The sequence below is a fragment of the Condylura cristata genome, unplaced genomic scaffold (assembly GCF_000260355.1).
Source record: "Condylura cristata isolate star-nosed mole 26May11 unplaced genomic scaffold, ConCri1.0 scaffold00013, whole genome shotgun sequence".
Classification (NCBI taxonomy): Eukaryota; Metazoa; Chordata; class Mammalia; order Eulipotyphla; family Talpidae; genus Condylura; species Condylura cristata.
In genome coordinates this window covers 28,523,047-28,545,894 of record NW_004567114.1, presented here as the reverse complement: position 1 = coordinate 28,545,894, position 22,848 = coordinate 28,523,047, and the positions used below count along the sequence as shown (strand labels likewise).

The 22,848-nt window shown below is 36.4% G+C and overlaps 1 protein-coding gene across 2 annotated transcripts in view; it reads right to left on the bottom strand.

The window, feature by feature from the left end:
• ESR2 (estrogen receptor 2 (ER beta)) overlaps positions 1 to 17,151 on the bottom strand; it is a 37,992-nt gene extending 20,841 nt beyond the window's left edge. The window contains exons 1-4 of one of the 2 annotated variants that reach the window (XM_004682083.2): positions 16,775 to 17,151; positions 15,149 to 15,315; positions 7,123 to 7,239; positions 1,571 to 1,870 (exon numbers count right to left, since the gene is read on the bottom strand). In XM_004682083.2, the coding sequence (XP_004682140.2) occupies positions 1,571 to 1,870; positions 7,123 to 7,239; positions 15,149 to 15,315; positions 16,775 to 17,136 (946 nt within the window). In that variant the 5' untranslated portion in view covers positions 17,137 to 17,151. The remainder of the gene's footprint in view (positions 1 to 1,570; positions 1,871 to 7,122; positions 7,240 to 15,148; positions 15,316 to 16,774) is intronic. The other variant, XM_012724711.1, reaches the window with a different exon arrangement.
• Between the last annotated feature and the right edge of the window lie 5,697 nt (positions 17,152 to 22,848).

The following is a 22,848-nucleotide window of genomic DNA, read 5'->3' as shown; positions in this document are numbered from 1 at the left end:
CCTGCCAGAAGGTGCTTTAGATTTGTGGCAGACTTTTGAGCCTTGCTTTGGGCCAGTCCTATTTGGCTCGACTCTGACCCACGAGGGGATAAATAACTTTGGGTGCTAGATTTGGAAATTAGATTCTTTGTCTTGTCTGTATTGCACACTTATTGTACTAAAATTCTTTCCATTAAAGGTCTTATGTGTTTTGTCTCGATGCAGTGAATGGCAGAAACTATTTAGAGCAGGAAGGTTTGGGGGTTCTGGGCTGCCCCTCTCCCTGTGCTGTAATAGACGGAATACATGTAAAGCAAAAACTGGAAGAAACTGCATCAGTACTGTCTCCTCTCAGAAAGTGCAGAAGAAAATAAAATAGTTCTAGAAAGGGTGACATTGCTAAATTCTCAAAAACAAAACTGGAAATCAGAGAATCCTCAGGAAGCTCAAGAAGCCAAAAATGACCCCCAGAAATACTCTTATTCTAATCTCCATTCCCAAAGCTATTTACTTTGACAGACTTCACCCAACTTCTCACCCTTCCTAACTCAGTTTGCCTAACCCAATGGCTGCTCCCAAACCATGGGAATTGTCTCTTAGTGACTTAGAATTTGGAGAGGCCCTATTTCTCATACAAATGTAAAATATGTACAAGGAGAAACCCTTTCAGGGGATGACAGATTGCTGCCATTCTAGAATCTAGAATCCCAGACTCACTCTTTCACAGAAGCCATCAATTCAAATAAGTAGGTAGTAATTTTAACACAATGCAGTATTTCCGGTCCACATTACAAATCAGTCTATGGAAGTGACATCACAGGATGGAAAATGAAGGTTCCAAATGACAGCTCATGATGACATTCCAAGTTTATTAATGATTTCTGTCACTTCAGTTTCTAATTTTTCTATTTGCTTATATTCATCTTTGTACATAATACTGATTATATCTCTATTAGAACAATATTTTACAAATTCCTGTTTTGCATTGGACAAGTTTCACTTTCCTACTATTCATTCCTTATCCCATGCTGTCCTCACCTAACCATAGCCCTCCTTCCCAGGCAAGGAGCCCACAATCAAGATACAAATGAATGTGGGGCTTAGATCCCTTCTTTTTAGACCATATTCCAGGTTCCAGGACCCTTTCATCATTTTTCCCAAATGGTCCCTTTGAATATACTTCCAGAACCTGGATGGGTCTCTTCCCAGAACATATCTAGCCATGACAGGTAACCAGTTGGCTGGTGTCCATAGGTGATATGCACATGTAGGATAGGCTGTTTACAAGGCTGACGAGGATAGTCTGGGGTGGGTCAAAAGAATAGAAAGGGTGCAGTCATATACAAATCCTGTACTGTCATGTCCAGTGAAGAACTCAGATGAGTACAGAATTCTAAATTAGAACACACCTTTAAGAACATGCTGAAAGTATCTATATCAAGGTAGGATGAACATATTTAAAGTTCATAAATAAAATTTTCAAGTTTAAATGTAGAGACAGTTTGCGAACTTCCATTTTGCACTATTGCCTCATAAATTAGGGACAGGCCTTTCTACAATAAGTATAAAGGTGAGACCCAGAAAGCCCTACCTGGAATTTTCTTGGCCCAACCAATCATGTGCACCAGTTCCTTGTCAGCCAGTTTGGTGAGGGACATCATCATGGAGGCCTCAGTGAAGGGCGCGCTAGGCCGGCTCACTAGCACGTTGGGTGGCTCTGCCTCAAGCAGCGTGAGAACCAACTGCTCTGGACTCAGGGCGCTCGGCAGCAGTTCCTTCACCCGGGTCACATGTCCACTATTTTTCTTGGATTTGCTCAGGCAATGCAGCTGCTCATCAGAATTTCTCTGCCTACGCATTATACGATACCCACACCTTTCTCTCCGGGAGCCTAAAGCAGAAAGCAGATGATAATATAGTGCTTTCTCCATCTCTTCCCCAATCTAGAATTCAAGTTCCCTGAGTCACCAGGGTAACAGTGAAGCAATGATATTAGTGTAAAACCTAAGGCTATTTTTAGAATGTGTCTTAGAAGAGAAGACCGGCTTATTTTCTGGAGGCTGTGGGGTATGTACCAAAGATTACTGCAATTATGACTCCAAAAGCAACATGACCTTTTAGAGACAATAACCCAAATAACCTTAACATCTCCACTTCAAGATCATCTATTTCACTTTTTGAAAGTGCTAACATACCTCAACCTCCAAAAGATGAATATATGAGTTTCTGCAGGTTTTCTGAAGGGACATTTGAAACTAAACAAATATTTCCAAACAGTTGTCAAATAATATACTTTCATATGCTTAAAATGTTTATGTGAATGCCTGTATATGTATGTGTATATACACACTTCATACACAAATAATTTTTCAAATAGTAAATTGGAAAATTAGAAGAGCACATCTTAGTAAAAATTACTTAGAGAAACTGCTTTTATGCTATCCCATATTTTATAAATTAAATAGCATCAGAGTGTATATATTATGTTATAAGCTGCTTTTTCTCTTTATGACATTTTCAAATAGATCACTCAGAAAACCAACAAGGAAACAATTATATTAAATGGCAAATAATATGAGGTGAGCCTCAATAGAGTTAGATCTTCTAACTAAAAACAATACACAGTCATCTCAAGTGCACATGGAACATTATTGAGGGTAGACAATATGTTGAGACACACAACATCTCAATAAATTTATGAAGGTTGAAATCAAATCAAGCATCATTTAGAACCACAATGGTATGAAATTAGAAATCATCAAAAAGAAAAAAAGAAATGAATATGTGGAAATGAACTAATGTGTGATTGAACTATAGTGTCAATGGGGAAATCAAAGGAAAAATCAAAAACCACCTAGAAAAAAAATTTTAATAAAAACAAATGTCACCAGGACCTGTGGGAAGCAGCATAAATAGGACTAAAAGGAAATTGTATAGCAATATAGACTTACTTCAAGAAACAAGAAGAATCACAAATGAAAAATTTAACCTTATACCCAAAGAACTAGAAGGAAAAAATGAGGCAAAGATCAGTAAAAGGAAGGTAATAGTAAAAATTAGAGCAGAAATGAAAGACCAACAAGACAGTACAATGTATCAATGAAACCAAGAGCTGGTTCCTGAAAAAGATAAAACAGCAAAACTCACAATAGAGAGAAAACAAAATAAAAAACAAAAGATAAATTTACAACAGATACTACAGGAAGGATTATAAAAGTATTATAAATAACTATGTGACAACAAACTGGAAAAATCTAAAAGACATAGACAAATTCATAAACATACAACATTCTAAAACAGAATCAGAAAGAAAAAATTTGAGCTGACTGCTCACAAGTAAGGAGACTGAAACAATAATCAAGTCTTAAAACAAACAAAAAAAAAACCCAGAAGTCCAGAATTAGATGTCTTCCTTGGTGAATTCTACCAAACTCCCAAGAATTATTACCTAACCATCTCAAACTTTTCTAAAAAATTGAAAAGAAGGGAAAACTTTCAAATAGTCTATGAAGTCAACATTCCACTGGTTCCAAAATCAGATAAAGACATCACAGCACAAGAGAAAACAGAAGACCAATATTTCTGATGAAATAGATGCAAAAACCCTCAATGAAATACTAGCAAACAGAATTTAATGATATATTAAAATAATTGTATGCCATAATCAGAAGGGATTTACCCCCATGGATGCAAGTTTAGTTTGATATACACAAATTAACATGATATGCCACAACAACAAAAGCACAAAAATCATGATATTTCAATATACTCAGAAAAAAGCATTTAATAAGATTCAATGACTATATGTAATTTTAAAAAAAATTCAACAAATAGAATACATCTCAACACAATAAAGGCATGTCTGACAAGCCCAGTTAATACCATACCCAACTTCATACAATATAAAGCTTTAAGACAAAATAATTATTAAAAACTCACCAATAAATTATAAAAAGGTATTTCTAACTCATACACATCAAACAATAAGAAAATAAAACCTACAAAAAAAAACAAAAAAAGAGAAGAGAATTTGACAGATACATTATTGCAATGGCATTTTAATATCTCTCTCTCAGCAACTGACAGTGCAAACAGATGAGGAAATCAGAATATAGAACATTTTAACTGCGCAACTAATTACCTCGATCTACAGAAATTAATGGACAGTTGCAAAAATTATCAGAACGATCATAAACAAAATCTTAAGTTGATTTTGTAATCATTCTCTAACCACATACAATGAAAATTGAAAACAATAGAAATATAACTTCAAACTCTTGTAAACTAGAGCATAAAAATATCTCTAAAACAGACTAGAGATAAAAAGATATAATAGAAATTATGGAAAACAGGTTTAAATTAGAAAATCATTAGCATGGAAACTGTTAGATGAATTCTCCCATAAAAACAATCTACAAGTAAAATCCTACACAATCCCTACTTTTCTATACAACCCCTATTATGTTTGTTCACTAAACTCAATTGTCCATATGTTAAAAAAAATTTTTAGTTAGGAAGTATGAGCATATTTAAATATTGACTTCCAAGAAAATATATCAATACAAGGAACGGCTGTTTCCATCTACGGGTTTTTAAGTCAAATTTATTGCTAAAAGAATTAAAAGCCTAAAACATTTTTTATCAATAATCAGAATGCTGTAGATATTTAATATCAGTTATATCCCCAGGGTAAAATGTAACAAAATGTATTTAAGAAAACACTTTTCTGATCACACATTTGTTTTTGTAGAATATATGAGGATAAGGAGTTTACAAAGCAAGTTTACATACAAAGTAAAAGGTCTTGAATCCATACATTCATGTATTTTTTTATCTACTTTCACTCGCAGTCCTATGTATACTAAGTAAGTCCTTTACTGAGTCCTGAGGATTCTAGATACAGCACAATAAAACCCTTAGTGAGGAAGGAGCTCACATTCCTCTATGAAGAAAATTTCTAGTGTTGTGGCTTTGACACTGTGACCTAGGTAGAGTCACTCTGTACTTCTGAGTGAAGTTATGTGAAACTGCTAAATAGGGGTTCCCGATATTAGAAGGTGATACACATAGTCCCAGAAAAAAGATGATGATGATGATGATGATGATGATGATGGTTGTAAATGAAAATAGTGGCAGCTAACATCAATTGGAAGCATCTATGTGCAGACACTGTGTACTGAACATAGATATCTCATTGTGACAACCCCCTAAGGGCAGGTGCTATTACTATTTCTAATGTACAGAGGAGGAACCAGGTACAAGAGGCCTCAGGTAACTTGCCAGGGGAAGAAAAGCTAGGAAAGGGCAGAGGCAAGATATGAACCCTAGCAGTCTGAAGACAGTTAGTACTTTAAACTTCCTATCAAATTCCTTTCACCAGTACATATAGTAAATGAAGAGATGGCACCTAAACAATGTAGAGATACAGTCCTATCTCAGGAATACGACCAAATACATGGACATTCAGGCTATATTCCTGCTTACTTACATTTCAGTGTATCCTTACAATGAAGCTCTGTCCCTGAAGTGAGTCTGGATTGATAGCCCTCCAATAATATTAATACTTCAGTAGGAAAGAGAAGATTGGAAATTCAGAAGAAAAAGGTAATTCAATGGAGTATGTGTAGGATTACTAAGGCATCAGTGGGATATGGTGTGAAAATAAACATTTGTAGAGGTTTAAACCTACAATCCCCAATATTCAATGATGTAAACCAACTTTACCTCAATAAACAATTTTTTAAAAAAAGAAAAAAGATGATTACAGAAGTCATGATTTATGACTAAAAAGAAAACTTGTAAGATGTGTATAAGAGGATGTGGAATACAGGCCAAATCCCTAGTCCTCCAAGATGGATAGAAGAGAAGAATGTGGATGGAGGGTATGGGAAAGGCAGATGAGAAGAGTGCTGGGAAAGGAGTGGGGAATGGCTGAGAAGATTCATGCCTATGGTCTTTTCCTGTGGTCAGCAAAGAATTAAATATCCAGTCATTTTCATGCTAATCACCTCCTTTCTTCTGTAATCTCCGATTTTTTTTTCTTCAGAGAGCACTACCCAAGGACATTATTCAATGACCCTTTCTCTCATTCCCTTTTCCATGAAAACTTTTCACTACATTTCTGCACTTTGCCTTTTGAGACTGCATTGTGACATAACTCATATGACCTTTTCAATGAGGGAGAGTAAAAGGAAAGCAAGCTAAAATTGAGTGCCAGACACTGTGCTAGGTCTTTATATATGTTTCCTAGTGTAGCCTCACAAAAGTCAGGGAGGCTGGTATCTACACCTCTGAGGTAAGAAAATGGAGGATCAGAAATGTCAAGCCATCTGTGTCACAGTTAGTGAAAATAAATAAAATCTGAGACTCCCAGAGCCTGAGAGGCTAGTCCGCAAAGATCTTCCAACCTACAAGCTGAATGTACATGTACTGCTGACCATGGTCCTGAAATATAGGGACTACAGCGGCCCAAGAAATCCTGCTACAATAAAGGCATTCTTGTTCTAAGATTAGTATTTCACTACATCTTTGCATACACACACACACACACACACACACACACACACCACCTGTGTATATTATATACTCAGCTTAAAATACTGTTTGAGGTAAAATATGAACCATATTTGTGATCTTTTGTCAGATGGCCAAGGTTTTTACTTTAAGCACCTCTGCCAATTTAAATCACAGTACTCCCCCCAACTCTCATGTAAACCACAACCATGACACATGACACTCTAGATTTTCAGCTTCTTTCAAACAGGCCACAAAGTGAGGCACTCATAAAGCAAACACTAATAAAATTTAACTTATATGTGGTATATAGTGAGCTAAAGATGAGATGAACTAAAATAAAACAAAAATAAGCTTCTGAATCATTATCATACCACTTAAATTATAGGATGTTCTTCCCTTATATTTGACCAAACTCTACCTCCTGTCATTTATTCCCATTCACTTTACTTTTGTCCTCAACACTATAGGGTAGTACAGGTTATGCCCCAATGTGACAGTGTGCAAATACTTTAAGATCATGACTAAATATCCTTTCATCCAAGTTCTATGTCCTCAGTGCCCCAGACCATCCTCACTCTGACATTGCTTTCAACATGTCTCACAATAAAAATGGACATGACCACTCACCACACTTGACCATTCCAACTTCATAACACTTCCGAAGTCGGCAGGCCTGGCAGCTTTTGCGCCTGTTCTTATCTATAGTACACTGATTTGTAGCTGGACAAATGTAATCATTATGTCCTACAGCAGAGGAAAAAAAAATAAAGTTTATACTTAAACAATATTTCAATTAAATTTCCTTCTAGTCAACAACTAATACTGCTATCCTGCTGAGGAATAAAGTACATGTTAATGACAGATACAGGTACAAAGACCAAAGTTGAGTCTCAGGGGTGCCTTATTGAGTAAAGGAAACCTATAATTATTACCTATTCTGGTTTTTGACTAATTGGCTATTCTTTGCATGTTCTTACAATTCTCAAGGGATCATTTAGAGATATTATTACCCTTTGGACATGGAAACTGAGAATGGCCTAGGATTGATTTGCTCCATATCACAGAACTCCTTAAAGACTTGTACTTGTGTATTACCAGGTTCAACTGCTATGATTCTTTTACATCTATCCCTCTTTTGAGATTTAGCATGGCATTTTCATAGGAATTCACAGTCAAGTACAGATTAAACTGGTCGATAAAAGGACAAGTGAAGAAATTAGTAAACAAAGTAACTGTTGACAATGGTTCTCAGTTCTTCACTCCCTCGTCCTTCTGATCTTGCAATTATAATTATCCATCGACTGAAACTGAGGAAACTGGCAAATTATCCAGGTGTCTACCAATAGATGTGATGCTCCAACTGTCTGGCTTAGCCCAGGATGCCTCAGGTAACCAGCAATTCAAGGAAAATATGGAGATATGGAACAGCATGAATTCAACCAGAGTCCTGACACAACCAACTCATAAGCCCATAAATAAGAAAAAATAATGTTCATTTTAATAAAGCACTGATTATACAGCAATCTCTAAGATAATCAGGCTTTTCTTCATTCTCTCATGCAAGAAAATAAGAAAACTCCCCTTTTAAAAATTATTTCGGCTGCTGTATTGAGAATGGATTAGAGGTAGGAAAATTGATAGAGGCCTCAAGACCTGGTAAGCATATTTTATTGTTTAAAACAGAGATGAGGTTGCTGTATCAGGTATTGGTAGGGAGGATGGAAAAATCTAAAAGACCTGAGAGTTATGAAATGTGAATTATAAAAAAGTATTTGAAAAGGAAAAGCAATTGGGAATTTGGTGACTACTTCTTGTCTTTTTAATTTTTTTAAGATTTATTTATGCATACAGAACTGGGATACAGGCCAGAGGTACAGAGGTGGTGAGAGGATTCACTAGAGACAGAGTGGGGAGAACAGGTGGACTGACGAAGTATACTGCTAAGGGGAGCAGCAGGTGGGTCAGGAGAGGTCTGCCGCGCCATGTGGGTCACCTCCGGGGTGGGGATCAAACTCAAGCTGAAGTGGCTCTAGCTTCTTAGTGCTGTGCCTTAACCTGCTGCATGACCAGAGAATGCCCTTAATTGCCTTTTTAATGAATAATATGACCTGAATTTCTTACATTAAGCCTACAATGGTCCAGAATTTCAATATTGGAAATGAATCTGTGATAAATGAGAAGTCATAAAAGAAACAACTCACAAAAGAATAAAGAGAATACTCCATTCATGTAAAGTTCAAAATGGAGAAAATGATATTTTTTAGAGAAGCATGCATAGGTGGCAAGGAAGGTAGAAGTTATGATTATCTTACTTCTGGAGAGAGGAAAAGAAGCTGGGACAAGCAGCATCACCCAGGGGGATTCTGGGGCTCTGGAGATAGCTAATGTCATTTCTTGAGCATTAGTTATACAGGGGTTTGTTTCAGAATCATTCTTTTAAAATTATTACTAAATAACTCTAAATTTAAAAATTAATCTTTAAATTATATACATCTGTGTATTCATGTATTTCATGTCCATATATATTTCCATACATGCAAGCACACACACCCTACATACCGAAATAAGTATATTCCTTAACTATCCCCTGAAAGCACCTGGGATGTCCTAAGAGCTATGAGGAAACTAGCACTTGTATCTTGGTTTGTAAATGTTCCCCACCAAAAGGAAATAGGGCTCCTTGGAGAAACAGCTTATTCCAACACTGAACAGAAAATAAAAGGTAAGCCTCAAATACCTTGTGTCAGAAGTAAAGAACAGTGCATGAATTATAGGACAAAAAAGGAAACAGCAGCCAGTTTAAGGGGCTCCTTAGTGGCCAAATCTGGGACAATGTGAACATCCAAATTAGACAGTAGTAATGCAACAACCCTCATTTCCCATGGAGGATTGTAGCATTACTACAATCTAATCTCACACTTGTCTAAACTGTGCCATGTGTCCTATTAGTGCCATCTGCAGTACTGTGCATGTCACTGTTAAGTCTTTGGCCTCTGTCCTTTAGTCTAGAATAATTTTTCAGTGTTGTGGCTATATAGGAAATACAAGTTAAAATAATGGGAGGTAGGGAGGAGAGAATGAAAGAGGGGTATAACATTGGTAATCTATTCTCAAATTATTCAAGGGGAAAAAGGATTATGTTGCATTTGCATATTTTCATATACTAAGTTTGAGATTCATTGAAGAAAGTACTCCCATTGATTTCTCAAACAAAATAGCTAATTCATGAAAATATATACAAATATCCATACACTAGTGAAATTTATCTATATTCCAAATACCAGTGCTTTAAGTCCTAAAATTAACTTTACTTTTTCCAACTCATCAAATTTTAAACTGCCCCCTCCAAATCATGGTTCCATGTTTGGATCATAATCAAGTTTTATAATCCTCCCCCACTTTATGTAGATTCCAGTAACATTTGTTCAACAAAACAAACAAAAATTCAGTTGTTTGTAGCTTTATCACTACACCCTGAGGTGGCTGGCACAGACTACACAACTCTAGGAGCATCAGAATACACATCACTCCCAGGGAAGCACCAACCACTCTCTCAAGTGACCATCCACAGGAGTCACGTACAGGAAACAAAACCTGCCCCCACCTATTCATCAACTATTCATCAACATTTTACTTAATCCCATTTTATAAGTAAAAAAACAAGCTCAATTCATTTGTCTTTTTAAAGTTTTGGTTTCTATGCCACTTAATATGCTGCTATGAACTTATAAGCTTAAAACCAAACAAATGTATAATCTCATGGTTTCCAGGAGTTAGAAGTCCAGATACAGTGCAGCTGACACTCTGCTCAAGGCCTCATTCAGCTGCACTCAGATGATGGCTGAACCAGGGTATCATCTGAAATTCAGGTCATCTTCCAAGTTCATTTAAGTTATTGATAGAATTAGTCCCTTGCCATTATGGGACTGAGGTTCCTGTTTTCTTGCTACCTGTTGGCTGAGTACTGCTCTTAGCTCCCACAGGCTCTTGCTATTCTTTGTCCAAAGGCAGTTCACAACATGCCATTTGCTTTCTTCCATTCCTGAAAGAGCTATATAATGTAATCTACCCAAGGGCGCAACTCCACCTTATCTTCACAGTGGTTCTATAATACTCAAGAATAGGTAAGATAAGGTGGGTTTTTAAATTTTTAAGGGGAAATATTATCTTGCTATTGCTTTAATTCTCATTTATTCAAAAAATTCAATTATTCTTTATAATTCTAATGTCTTCTGATGTAAGTTATGTTTTTAAAAGCCAAAGTATATTTATAATCAGACATTTTCTATTGTATTTTAGGGCACAGTGTTTTATAGTTAGAAAGCCAATATGGTCCCACAATGCTTTCCATAGCAATAGCAATCTTTTCACAAATGAAAAAATTCTAAGAATTTTACATGATGGTATCCTTACTGGTTTTATAAGATTCATAACAATAAACATTTAAAGGACAACTAATGGTTCTTTTTCTCAGCACTTATTTCATGCTCAATTTAAAAATTGCCTAGAAAATGTCTTATTCAAGAAGGTTAGGTAACTGACCTCACTTCTGGCAAAAAGAAAAAGTAGTCCTCCTCAAACCTCACCAACTAAAGCGGGTTTCTTTCTCTCATGCAATAGTTCAAGAAGATATTTCATACTAACAGAACCAAAAGGAAAGTTCAAGCAAAAATATGTAACTCTTTTAAGTTAAAATATAAAATTTTACTGGTAAATGCACTTTTATAGTTAAAAAAGGTTTTCTTTGTCCTCTCTGCAAGGGTATTAAGTCTGAACACATATTAATATCCAACTTTATGAAAGGAAGTGACAACTTTGGACTTCAAATCAGAAGACCTGATTTTAATCTTAGTCTTCCAGTTGTCTTAATTTAAAAATAGAGCAATGTTTATCACCAACATCCTCCCAGTACTATTATACTTCCACAGCAGGCATCTACCTTGTGTTTTGTTCCCTTAGGAAATCCTTCTCAGTTCAAGGTCAAATGAGTCTCAAGTAATGGAATATATGTCTCTAAAATGAATCTTCAATATAGCTTTTAGGCTACTAGAGCTTCCCCCTTAAAACTCAGTTTCTGAAGTCTTAAGAAGTAGAGTTGAAGGTTCATGAGCTACAAATAGATTTTAACTATCAAAGGACAATAGCTAAAGGTCATTCTGAATATAAAAATGAAAATGAGTTGTGAAATAAAACAGTAATAATTACTACTACATGTGGCCATAAAATAAGCAGACAAAAGAAAAAAAAATTATGGAAAGTGTGTCAGATACCTATAAGATTAATTTTATATGTAAAAAACCTAAATAAGTAGATATCTAAGATGTTTCTGATGTGTAGTCTTTTACAATGATTCCTCAGATTAAAAATACTAGTTTCCTCCCATTAAGGATGGGAAGTCACTTCATACAATTATTCTAATTTTTTTTTAAAAAAGATTTATTTGTGCATACAGAACTGGGGTACAGGTCAGAGGTGCCGGGGTGGTGAGAGAATTCACCAGAGACAGTGGGGGGGCAGAACAGGCAGACTGTCAAAGCATACTGCTGAGGGGAGCAGCGGGTGGGCCAGGAGAGGTCTGCCACGCCATATGGCTCACCTCTGGGGCAGGTGGGGATCGAACTCATGTGGAAGTGGCTTTAGCGTCTTAGTGCGGTGCTTTAACCCGCTACACCACCAGGGAGGGCCGTATTCTAATTTTTTAATATAATTATTCTAATGTTTGTCATAAGAAAAAAAAGGGGAGAAAACAACTTTTTAAAATGGGAAGCATGAATATTGATAGGTATTAAATTTCATGATAAATTTACTTAAAAGCATAAGGTACTACACAAAAATGGTAAGTCAACAGATGACTATTTTTTTCAACAAACACAAGATACTCAAAGTATTAGTAATCATGAACATGCAAATTAAAACCACAATGAGATATAACTATTCCCAATGAAAAGCTTAAAATTTAAGATTTAAGTTTTGACAAGGTTATGGAACAATAAGAACTTTCATACATCACTGCTCATTAATAAAAAAAATGGTTCAAACACTTTGGAAAATAGTCAGCTATGTTTGCATGTCAGTTAAGTATACACTTTATCACACAAGTGACATGTTTACTCCTAAGTATTTAGCCAAGAGAAACACAAAAATATCTACAAAAAGAGATATGCTTACATATTTATAGCAGTTCTATTCAAAATAGCACAAAACTTGAACTCAAGTGAGCAAAATGTGGTATGCCTGTATAGAATTGGAATATTACTTAGTAAGAAAAAGAAATGAATTACAGATAAATAAAACAGATAAATATTAAAAGCATCCTTGTGAGTGAAAAAAAGATTATATATTCGTGATTCAATTATGACATTCTAGCAAAGGCAAAATGATAGGGACAGAATATGCATCTTACTCATGCAGTGTTGCAAACTAATGTAGCCTCAATTTAAAAAATCAAAAAATAAACCAATATGAATAAAATTGACCATTTAAGAGAAGAACATTTTTCTCATTTCATTCAATACCCTAAAAGAATTCAGCAGTCACTTTCAGTTATTACAATGTGTTTATATCACAGGGCACACAAGTGTGAAGAGTCCAAAGAAATAATCATTGAAGGATCAAACCATTATTAAGAACAATAACTCTTTCCCTTTTGCACATTTAGAATGTGACATCCCTTCCCCTTTCTTCTTAATACATTCTTGGCTGATGCTGTAAGAAAGACATGGAGAAAGTGGGGGAAACTTAATTTTCATTGTGATCAGCTACTGTCTCCAATTCAAAGATATTTCAAGCAAGAAAGATTTTCTTCCAACATCGAACTAAAAGGCTCGTTTCAAAGATGCATTTAGTTGTAGTTGGTCAAAATTTCCTTAAGGGATTAATTCTGTAACTTCAGTAAGGTAGAGAATGGCTATCATATCAAGAGTTCAATTCTGAATTTAAGAAAATTTGAGTTATTTTTATCACACATAGCAGGAACCTGGACCTAACCCTATAAAATACAATTATCTGGCTTCCCTGGTGACCTGGGGTTAATTTTCAATGCTATCACTGCTATGGCCTGAGTTTGAGAGGGAACTAACCCACACATGGTGAGGCAAACCTCTCCTGTCTCACCCACTGCTCCACTTAGCAGTGTGTTTCTGTCAATCTGCCTGTTCTGCTCCCCAATCTGTCTCAGTTGAATACTATTACAGCCTCCACCCACCATATGCACCCCAGTTCTTCTACACAAAATAATTGACTTTTAAAAAAATTAAACTACTACTACAATTACCATAAATATAAATACTTAATCACTGAATATGTTAAATGTAGGATGAAAAACTATTATAAAAGCAAAAATTTTTCTGGTAATAGTTGATGATAGATGCTTCCTTTTATGTGTTGTTTTCCGTTTTAATGAGAAAATTTGGAAATAATGGACAGTGTTATACCTAACTATGAAAACCTTAGAGGAAGTAGAGTAAATAAGATTAGAAGAGTAATAACAAAGAAGAAAACAAAGATTCTTTACTTTCTATTTCTGAATAGAGAACCATTAGAATACTAGAAAATCTTAAATTTGCATGTTTAAATTGACCAAGTATTTTCACACAACCAATTTCATTTGATTTTTAGAACAACTCTTGAGTGTCTCATTTCACAAGGAGGGAAGATGCTGGGAAGCCACAGAGCTACTAACTAGACGGTCTAGGACAAAGATGGCCATTCAGAGGGTCTATTTACTAATATTCTCCCCCTATCACCCCTGTATTCTAACAGTTTCTCTGCTTAAGGTAAAATGTTTTAATCTACAGTTATGAGTGAGTGAGATAATTTAGTTTATTGATGTTTGCCATCTGTATGCTAGGAATTCCTTTAAGGTTGTTTTCCTTAGCTGGTTAAAAACAAGGTTTTCCTCGAAAAGGGAAGGGCACTCTCAGATAGGAACAGAGGATATTTCCAGGGAGGAGGTATGCTGAGGGAGGGTTAAAGAGCAGAGAGATAGAACATGACTGGTGAATTAGGGCTGGCAAGGACATGTGAAGGGATGAGCAGATCGGCCTTGAAACCAGGTGGAAGCAATTTGAAATTGATTAAAAGGGAGGTTAAAAAACAAGCACCACCCACTCCAGCCAGAATTTGGAGAAGGGTAGGGAAGCAGTCTAAACCCAGACCAGAAAGTAAAGAAACTGAATGTAGGTTCCACTCATCCAGGGTAAGACAGATCTCTAAATCAGCTTTCAAGTCCACTGTAGTTGATTGCTGATTTTAGCCAGTTTCCATAAAGCGTATTTATTCCCTCTTCCTCAGCAGTCAGCCCACCATCATGACTGTTAATCATGTCAGATGTTAAACATAAAATTAAAGGAAGAAACAATCTGCAAATCCTAGCAAACACATTTTTCCAAGAGCTATCTTCTTCCCAGAAAATAATGGGTGGTAGGGGAGGTGGGGAAGACCCATTCGAGTTTGGGGCTGAAATCTGCAATTAAAGATTAAGTGCCCTACACATGAAGCGATCTGTCCCTCCTCTCAGCACACATGCTCTTCTAAACTGCTCAAGTATTCTGTGAACCAAATCACCAAAGATTCAATATCTGCTAAGTCATCTGCAAAATTCTTTGAAAGTGAAACTATAAAATTAAAGCAGCAGCTCACAACACTCTTGTACCTTGAATGCTTCTTTTAAAAAAGGCCTTACATCCTTCACAGGACCAGACTCCATAGTGATATCCTGATGCGTAATCACTGCAGACGGCACAGAAATGGGCATCCTTCTTTGGACTAGTAACAGGGCTGGTGCAACTGCTCCCACTAACCTTCCTTTTCAGTGTCTCTCTGACAAAGAAAACATCCATTGTAAAAGAGCATTAAGGAGAAAAGTGAAACTTTTAATCTCTATGCCATCCAGGGTGCATATGATTATATTCCAAAAATCTGATGAAGCAAAATCTTTGTCACTGTTATCAGGTCTAGGAAGAGTCACATGGTAGAGAACAACCAGTGCTTGAAAGTGGTTAGGTGAGCCATCTTTGCAAGGTGGGTGAGCGCTGGGAACTACAGGCCAGTGACAGCTCCGGAGTACACATTTGAGGGTAGTTAATGACCAGCTTGAGTCTCCTCCTCAGGCAGGAGTAAAGTAGGGCATGCAGTAATCTTCCATAGTTACCAGAGTTCAACATTGCATGGGCAAGACTTAATTCCCCTCACCACTTTCAAGTATCAGTCATTCCCAACAGTTAAACAGTCATTCAGAGCTTCCCTTTAAATGAGGCACAAAAATTTTTATTCTGCAATTTAAGATAAATCTCTAAAATGAAAATACTTTAAGATGAGTAACAAATAGACTACAGGTTATTCTAAGATGAATATTGGTGGGGGTAGCAGGCATGAGGGGGAGGGAGAAGCAGCATTTCATGCAGGAGGCAGGCGCTCAGTGCTAGGTAGAGGGGCAAGGGCATCCACAGAGGAAAGTAAAGTGCAAATTAATAAACTTAATTTCAAGAAATTTCAGCTAAAGTCTACCTTTAAATAGTTTCTTCTCATATTTATAAAATGTTGTTCTAGTTTGTTATAAGACTTGTACCAATTATCTCTCTTCCACGCTTCTCATGTCTAATATTTAAGTTATAATACTGCCAGTTACTTTTATCCTAGAAAAAATTCATTGTAAACATTAAATTGTTATCACAAGGCAAGTCTATCTTGAAAGATTTTTTTAAAACCCTAGTCACTTAATCAAGAGAAAGATGATTTAAGTTCAATTTATATTATCTAAAGACAATACTTTTGATAGTAATATTTCCCACAACCCAGATCAACAATTTCAACTTTTTTTTAAAGATTTATTTATTTATGTACACAGAACTAAGGTACTGGCCAGAGGTGCAGAGGTGGTGAGAGGATTTACCAGAGACAGAGTGGGGAGCAGAACAGACAGATGGACGATGAAGCACACTGCTAAGGGGAACAGTGTGGGTGGCTCAGGAGAGGTCTGCCAGGACATGTGGGTCACCTCCAGGGTGGGGGAACTCACACTGAAGTGTCCACAGCTCACTTGCAGTGCTGCGCTTTAACCCCTTATGCCACCAAGGAGGGCTTTTTAAATAGAATTATAATTTCAACTTTTAAAATAGAATTATATCAAAATATTCTATTATTCAGAATATCATGTTTTAGTTACACAGTAACTTATGAGATTGAAAATAGAGATCATTACAATAAATATCCTCTCACTAAATCATAAAGCTCTGAATGATACCTATGAAATATGATTCAGGATGAAGATTGGGTTTACCTGTTTATAGGCAAGTTATGTTCTAGTGATCTTGCTTCACACCAGGAACTCTTTTGAGGTTCTGCGTATAGAAGTGATGGCTGGCAATGGATGGCTAAAGGAGAGAGATGCCCAGGACTTGGCCACAACACATTTGAACTTGTGGTTTGCTGACCAGGCCCACTTTCGGAATGATTGGAACTACTGGGAATAGTGTAATTCACCACAGTAGGGCTATAGAATGCCATGGCCGAATATTCATGGCGGCTCTCCACATAGGAAGATGGTATATATATGGGGCCATGATCCACTGGCAGAATGGGTTGACTGCAGTTGTAGGAAGCAGGAGAGTTAAGGCTCGATGGTGAATTTTTTATATCCATGTCTTGAATAGGTAGTAGCTGAGAAAACTCCTTGTGAGAAGAGGCACAAAGGGACATTATAATGTCCTTAATGTCACACAGGCATATGTAATTCCTGTAAAGAAAAGCAAAACATTTTCAAGTTAGAGCTATACCTATTTTTTCTTAAGCTATAGAATACCTATTCAGAGTATTCACACTTTTATTAAGATCACACACAAACATTAACCTCACATGAGTAAGAATGTGAGGTATGGACCTCTTTATTTACTTCTTCCTTGCTTTTGTTATTTTTTTAAACTATGAGAATCTGCTGTAAAATACCTTTTAAATTAAAAAAAAAAAGTAAATGAAAATACCAGCAAGGTTTTTTTTGGAGGAGGGAGAGTAAACTAATTAAACTAAGTGGAAAAAATTAAACAAGAAAACCCTAAAAGAGCAGATCAGTGAGTACTGCTAGCACTCATAGATATTCAAATACACTGTGAACTACTGATAGTAAATACAAGGAATAGACAGACCAAGGTAACTGTCTATTATCACTGTAATGCTTCAGCTTTGTATACTCCCTTCAATATATGCCCTATGAGACAACAAAAATTCCTTTACTGTGAACACACTGTTAAACTTTCTCCAGAAAAGGTGCTGCGGGAACACTGCAGGAGAAAGAGGTTGCAATGATTTCTGGCAAGGACAGAAGTTAGCAGTTTAATGTGAGACCATCCAATAGAGCTTATACCAACCACATCCAGAATGAAGTCTCTCTACAAACTTGCAGTTTCAGTGTGGCAATAACCTTTCTGCAGTCACCTGTCCAGACTGTGCCCAGATTAGGCCTTCTTCCAGCAAGCCATCTCGCCCTGAACTTGCATACTCTGAAGACGGCTGTCCCAGGGTGCCTGGGCTCCAGGACATAACCTGAGATGCTGACGACTGTCTCTGCATCTGTATCCTGAGGATAGCTTATTGCTTGCCCAGCAACCACAAACCAGCTCTGCCCTGGTGAAATCAGAGAACATCTCTGCTAATTAGTGGCAGAATCACTTCCTCTGAGAGATCTTAAATCACAATGAAAAAGGCCAAAAATTCAATAGGCAAATAGGCAAAAGATATGAACAGATAGGAGAGAGAAAAAAGGTGGCAAGTACCTCTCAATATTTTAAAAAGGTGTTGGACCTTGTACATACCACATACAAATTAAAACTACACTAAAATACCACTTGTCACTTACCAGGTTTGGCAAAAATTCAAATATTTGAGAACAGACTCCCTTGCTGAGGCTATGGAAACATAGGGACTGTCTCCTGCATTGATGGTGGGAGTACAAAATGGTACAACCTCATGGGATTTAGCAATATACAGCAAAATTAGATGTGCTTTTATCTTTTGAACTATGAGTCCACAGTGACATTCAAAAGAAAAAGGAAAGCCTTTGCTGCCATTGCAACTGATTACAGTATCAGTTTCTCGCTCTGAAAATCAGCAATTAAGGGAAAAGAATTAAGCCTGTACCCTGCCTTTTAAAGAGGATCTGTAATTTATACCAAGATATAAGAGAAATTCTTCTTTACAAAAGAATGTCAAATAAATAGTTCAGAAGCCTTTGGAAAGAAAGTAGATGTTGAAATACACAGCTAGACTAGTGTACAGTAAACAGAAATTATCAGGGTTTTCCCGCCCTCCTGCCATTAGCATCAATGATCGACACCTGTGGGCTTACTCGTATGCCTGATGTGAAGTGTGGTATGGGCATGTGTAAGTGAACAAAGCTGAGCCTGTAATACAGAACAAGGTAGCAGAGGGCTGTGCGTGGGAGAGCAATGGAGAGCATCAGAGAACAGCTACGAGAGGAAAGAACATATCTGGATTTGCCCGGGGGCCCAAGTTGCTGTCTCCCTGCTGGCTTGTCTCCTCTAACCTGTGGGGATGATACCAAGGCTCCAAGATTCTTTTTCAAACTGCCTGAACCAAGATGAACCTATCCAGCCTGGGATAGTTACAGAACAAATAGATAGGGCAAATAAGTCAAAATGTTAACAATTACTGCATGTAGATGGTGGGTGGACGCATGCACACTTATATCAGGCTTCTCACTTTTCTGTAGGTTTGAGGTTTGTTTTTTTTTTTAATCCAAACGGTTTATTATGAAAAATGAAATAGAAAAGAAAAGGACACTTGCATAGATACAAGTGGGCAGAAAGAGCTGCCTCCAAAAGGGACAGTTTTGCTAAAAAGGGGCCTGCAGAGTCGCAGGTGGCAGCCTTGGGAGGCTAGCTGCTTTGTAAAGGAGAGGGTCAGGGAAGAGAAGCACCAGCATGGTAACAGGTCACAGGTCACAGGTGGGCAGGAGGACCTCTGTTCTTGCTCTACTAAAGGAAAAGGTTGGGAAAGAGAAACACCTGCATAGTCACAGGTGGGCCCTGTGAGACTAAAAATGGAAGCTTAAAAAAAGTTTAGAAAGCTGAATAACATGATCCATTAATAAAGAAAATTGTCTTTAGAAGTTCAGTAAAGAAAATTGTCTTTAGAAGTTCTCCATCTTCAATATTTCAGCTACTTCCTTATGTAGGCAACATGGTTTCCTAAAGCTGTGACATTTTCATTTGAAGCTGTTTGTGTTCAAAACACAAATTATCTATAGAGGTTTTATTTTTGTTTACCATCACAACCTCAATTTTCAGTTCAGTCTTTAACTCTCCTCCCCCCAAAAGGCGGAGTCTATCCTCCCCCTTACTTATGGGTTGGATTCAGTAGCTCATAAAGTAGTAACTTCTAAGTTTTAAAAAATTCCAGTATATTTAAAATTAAACTTATCATCTTAAATCATTTTGAAAAGTACAGTTCAGTAGTGTTAAGGACAGTCACACTACTATCCAACCAACTTCATACTATAGAACAGCTCCCCTGTGCTTTCCTACCCTCAGTCCCTGGAAACCACCATTCTACTCTGTTTCTATGGATTTGACTACTCATTACCTCACATAAGTGAAATCATACAGTATTTGTCTTTTTATTGACTTACTTTGTTTACCATCACAACCTCAATTTTCATCCATGTAGCAAATATCGGAATATCCTTCCCTCAAAAGTTGAATAATATTCCACTGTATGCTTAGGCCACAGTTTGTCTCTCAAGGAAGGGTTTTCAACAAATGCTTGAAAACATTTGTAGAACCATAGAAATGACCTAGGTTTAAGTGGTTGACTATAGGAAAGACCAAAGGAATTGGCATTTTATCAGGTCACTGATAAACTTTAGATGGCAACTCCAGGGCTGACAGTATTGCGATCCTACTTCCACCTGTCCTATTTCAACCCACCTACACACTCAGCTGCTCACTGTGCTTATCCTTTTGATATTGTCTTGGCAATTGTATTTTAGTACACTGCTTTTGCTATATCATATGAGCACTTCTTGCCAAATGCAGTTGAACACAACTTAAGCCATATACATTATAACAATTGAAAAGCAAAATACTTAGGGTAACATGTGTAACCAATTATATTCAGGAATTATAAAGTGGAAACTGGTGGTAACAATTAAATTTTGTATGATATTTAAAGCTACATCAAAACAAGTTGGTTTATCTAATAAATAAAAAGCATATCCAAAGGTTAGTGTGGTCCACCAAAGTGCTACTTAAGGTAAACTAATAAGAACAAATTCAAAAATCTTAACCATCAAATGAAGATCAAGTTATATTCAGGAAATTATGAAGTGGGAAAGCAGTGAATTTTGGACTAATGAATTGAACAAGACATTTAAACACTCAATGAGAAAAATCAATTAAAGTGTTTAAATAGAAAAACACTGAACATTTTGTTCAATCAAGGTATTACTGCATTTCATATTGCCTCAACTTTACATTGCTCAAATAGTTTTAGTATCAATAGCTCAGCAAAGACAACACATTCAACAACCAGAAAACCACTGTTATCTTTTCCTTTCATTAGGCCTTTTTATAAACAGATGTCTCACCCAAAGTGATAGCATGAGGAGTAGCATGGAAAGCCATGAACTTGAAATTCATACTTCCCATTGCCAGCTGGAAGTAACACACAACTATGATGTCTCAGGAGCAAAGAATCAATTCCTACATTCATTTTAACCCACAATTTTCATTCTCAGACCAAAAGTGCTAAAATGACCTCTCAGACACACACCACAAATGGCAAATGCCAAGATCCACCCATCCAATCAGGTACCACTATGACTCTGCAGAGAAAATACACACCTCACATAAACAGACCAATCAACATTTCTAGATTTTCCACACATGCCTAGTATAATAATGAATTTCAAGCATAAAGCTGCATTTTGTGAGAGATTATGTTACAATGATTGAAGTGATGTGGAAAATACAGTTCAACTGAGTATACTCAACTCCTCTACCAATTATGAGTTTCACTATAGAAGAGGAAACATTTGCCAGAAAAAGGTTGCAGGCTTGTTTTGAACATAGACAAGTCCAGTGATATGTCTTTCCAGGTGACTCTCATTCTCCTGTCCTCACTCAAGTGTATCAGTACAAAGATTCCCTGTGAAAAGTCCTTAATTATCGAGAGTGATAACAATTCCAGCTAGAAATACCAACTCTCCAGTTTGTCGGTGCCTCAGAATTTCTACTCGGCATATACTACTAGTTATTGCCACCATAGTTCTCTGAAAGATTAAGTTGTGTATTTAAAATAAAAATTTTTTAAATACAGGTTCTTGGGGTTTTTTCCAAAGCACAAAGGAAAAAGAAAACAGACTTCAATCTGACATCATTAGAAGAGCTTAGTGATAACAGAATCCTGTTAGTGTATTAAATAATAAAGAATATTATTTTACAAGAGATGTTGCACCACATTCTTCAGGAAAAACTAGATTTCAAAACAGAAGCACAGAATGAAAAAAAATCCCTGACATCGGCAAATCAGCACAGAACTTAGTTCCTATTACGGAGAATATTTTAACTTAAGCTATCACAGTCACATCATTTTTTATTTTAATTGTCTCAGTCATTTTCAATTGCTCTTTTACTCTCTACGTAAAATATTTTAAATGCCAAGAAAATAAAGGAACCATGCAGTCTACTAAAATTCATAAACACAACATATTTTAAAGGCTTGTTTAGACGTCCAAAGGCTTTAAACCACAATGGAATCTGAACTTGCTAAGAATTAAATCTAGCCCAATATAGCCCAAGTCAGTTTTCCATTTGCAAAATAGAATTGTTTTTGCCTCAGTATATCTCAAATATACAGGATTAAAAACACACACACACACACACACAATCTGATTCATCCTCCCCCCAAAAGGATGAGGTAACTTGAGATTTTCTTTTGAGAAAAGGCAATTATTTCTAAGTAAAAAATATATAGATGAGAAAAATGATAAAATCAGTATACAGATCAGTGATTTCCAGGGGCTGGCAATGGAAGGAAGGTGTTGACTATAAAGGGGCCTTTTGGGGAAAACTGTTCTGTCTTGATTATGGAGATGATTATATGGCTATATACAACTGCCAAAATTCATAGAGGGCCACAAAAGAGGCTGGACTTTATGTAAATTATACTGCAATAAGCCTGACTTTTCAGAAAAGTTATATCTAAAGCAACATGCCAACCACTTAATTATGAAATCTAATTTCAAAGGTAAAATTCTTTATAGTTCCATTGTAATTATAAAAAAATAAAAGGAAATTATTCAAGTAATCTTCAGTATTCTATGCAATTAGTACATATATA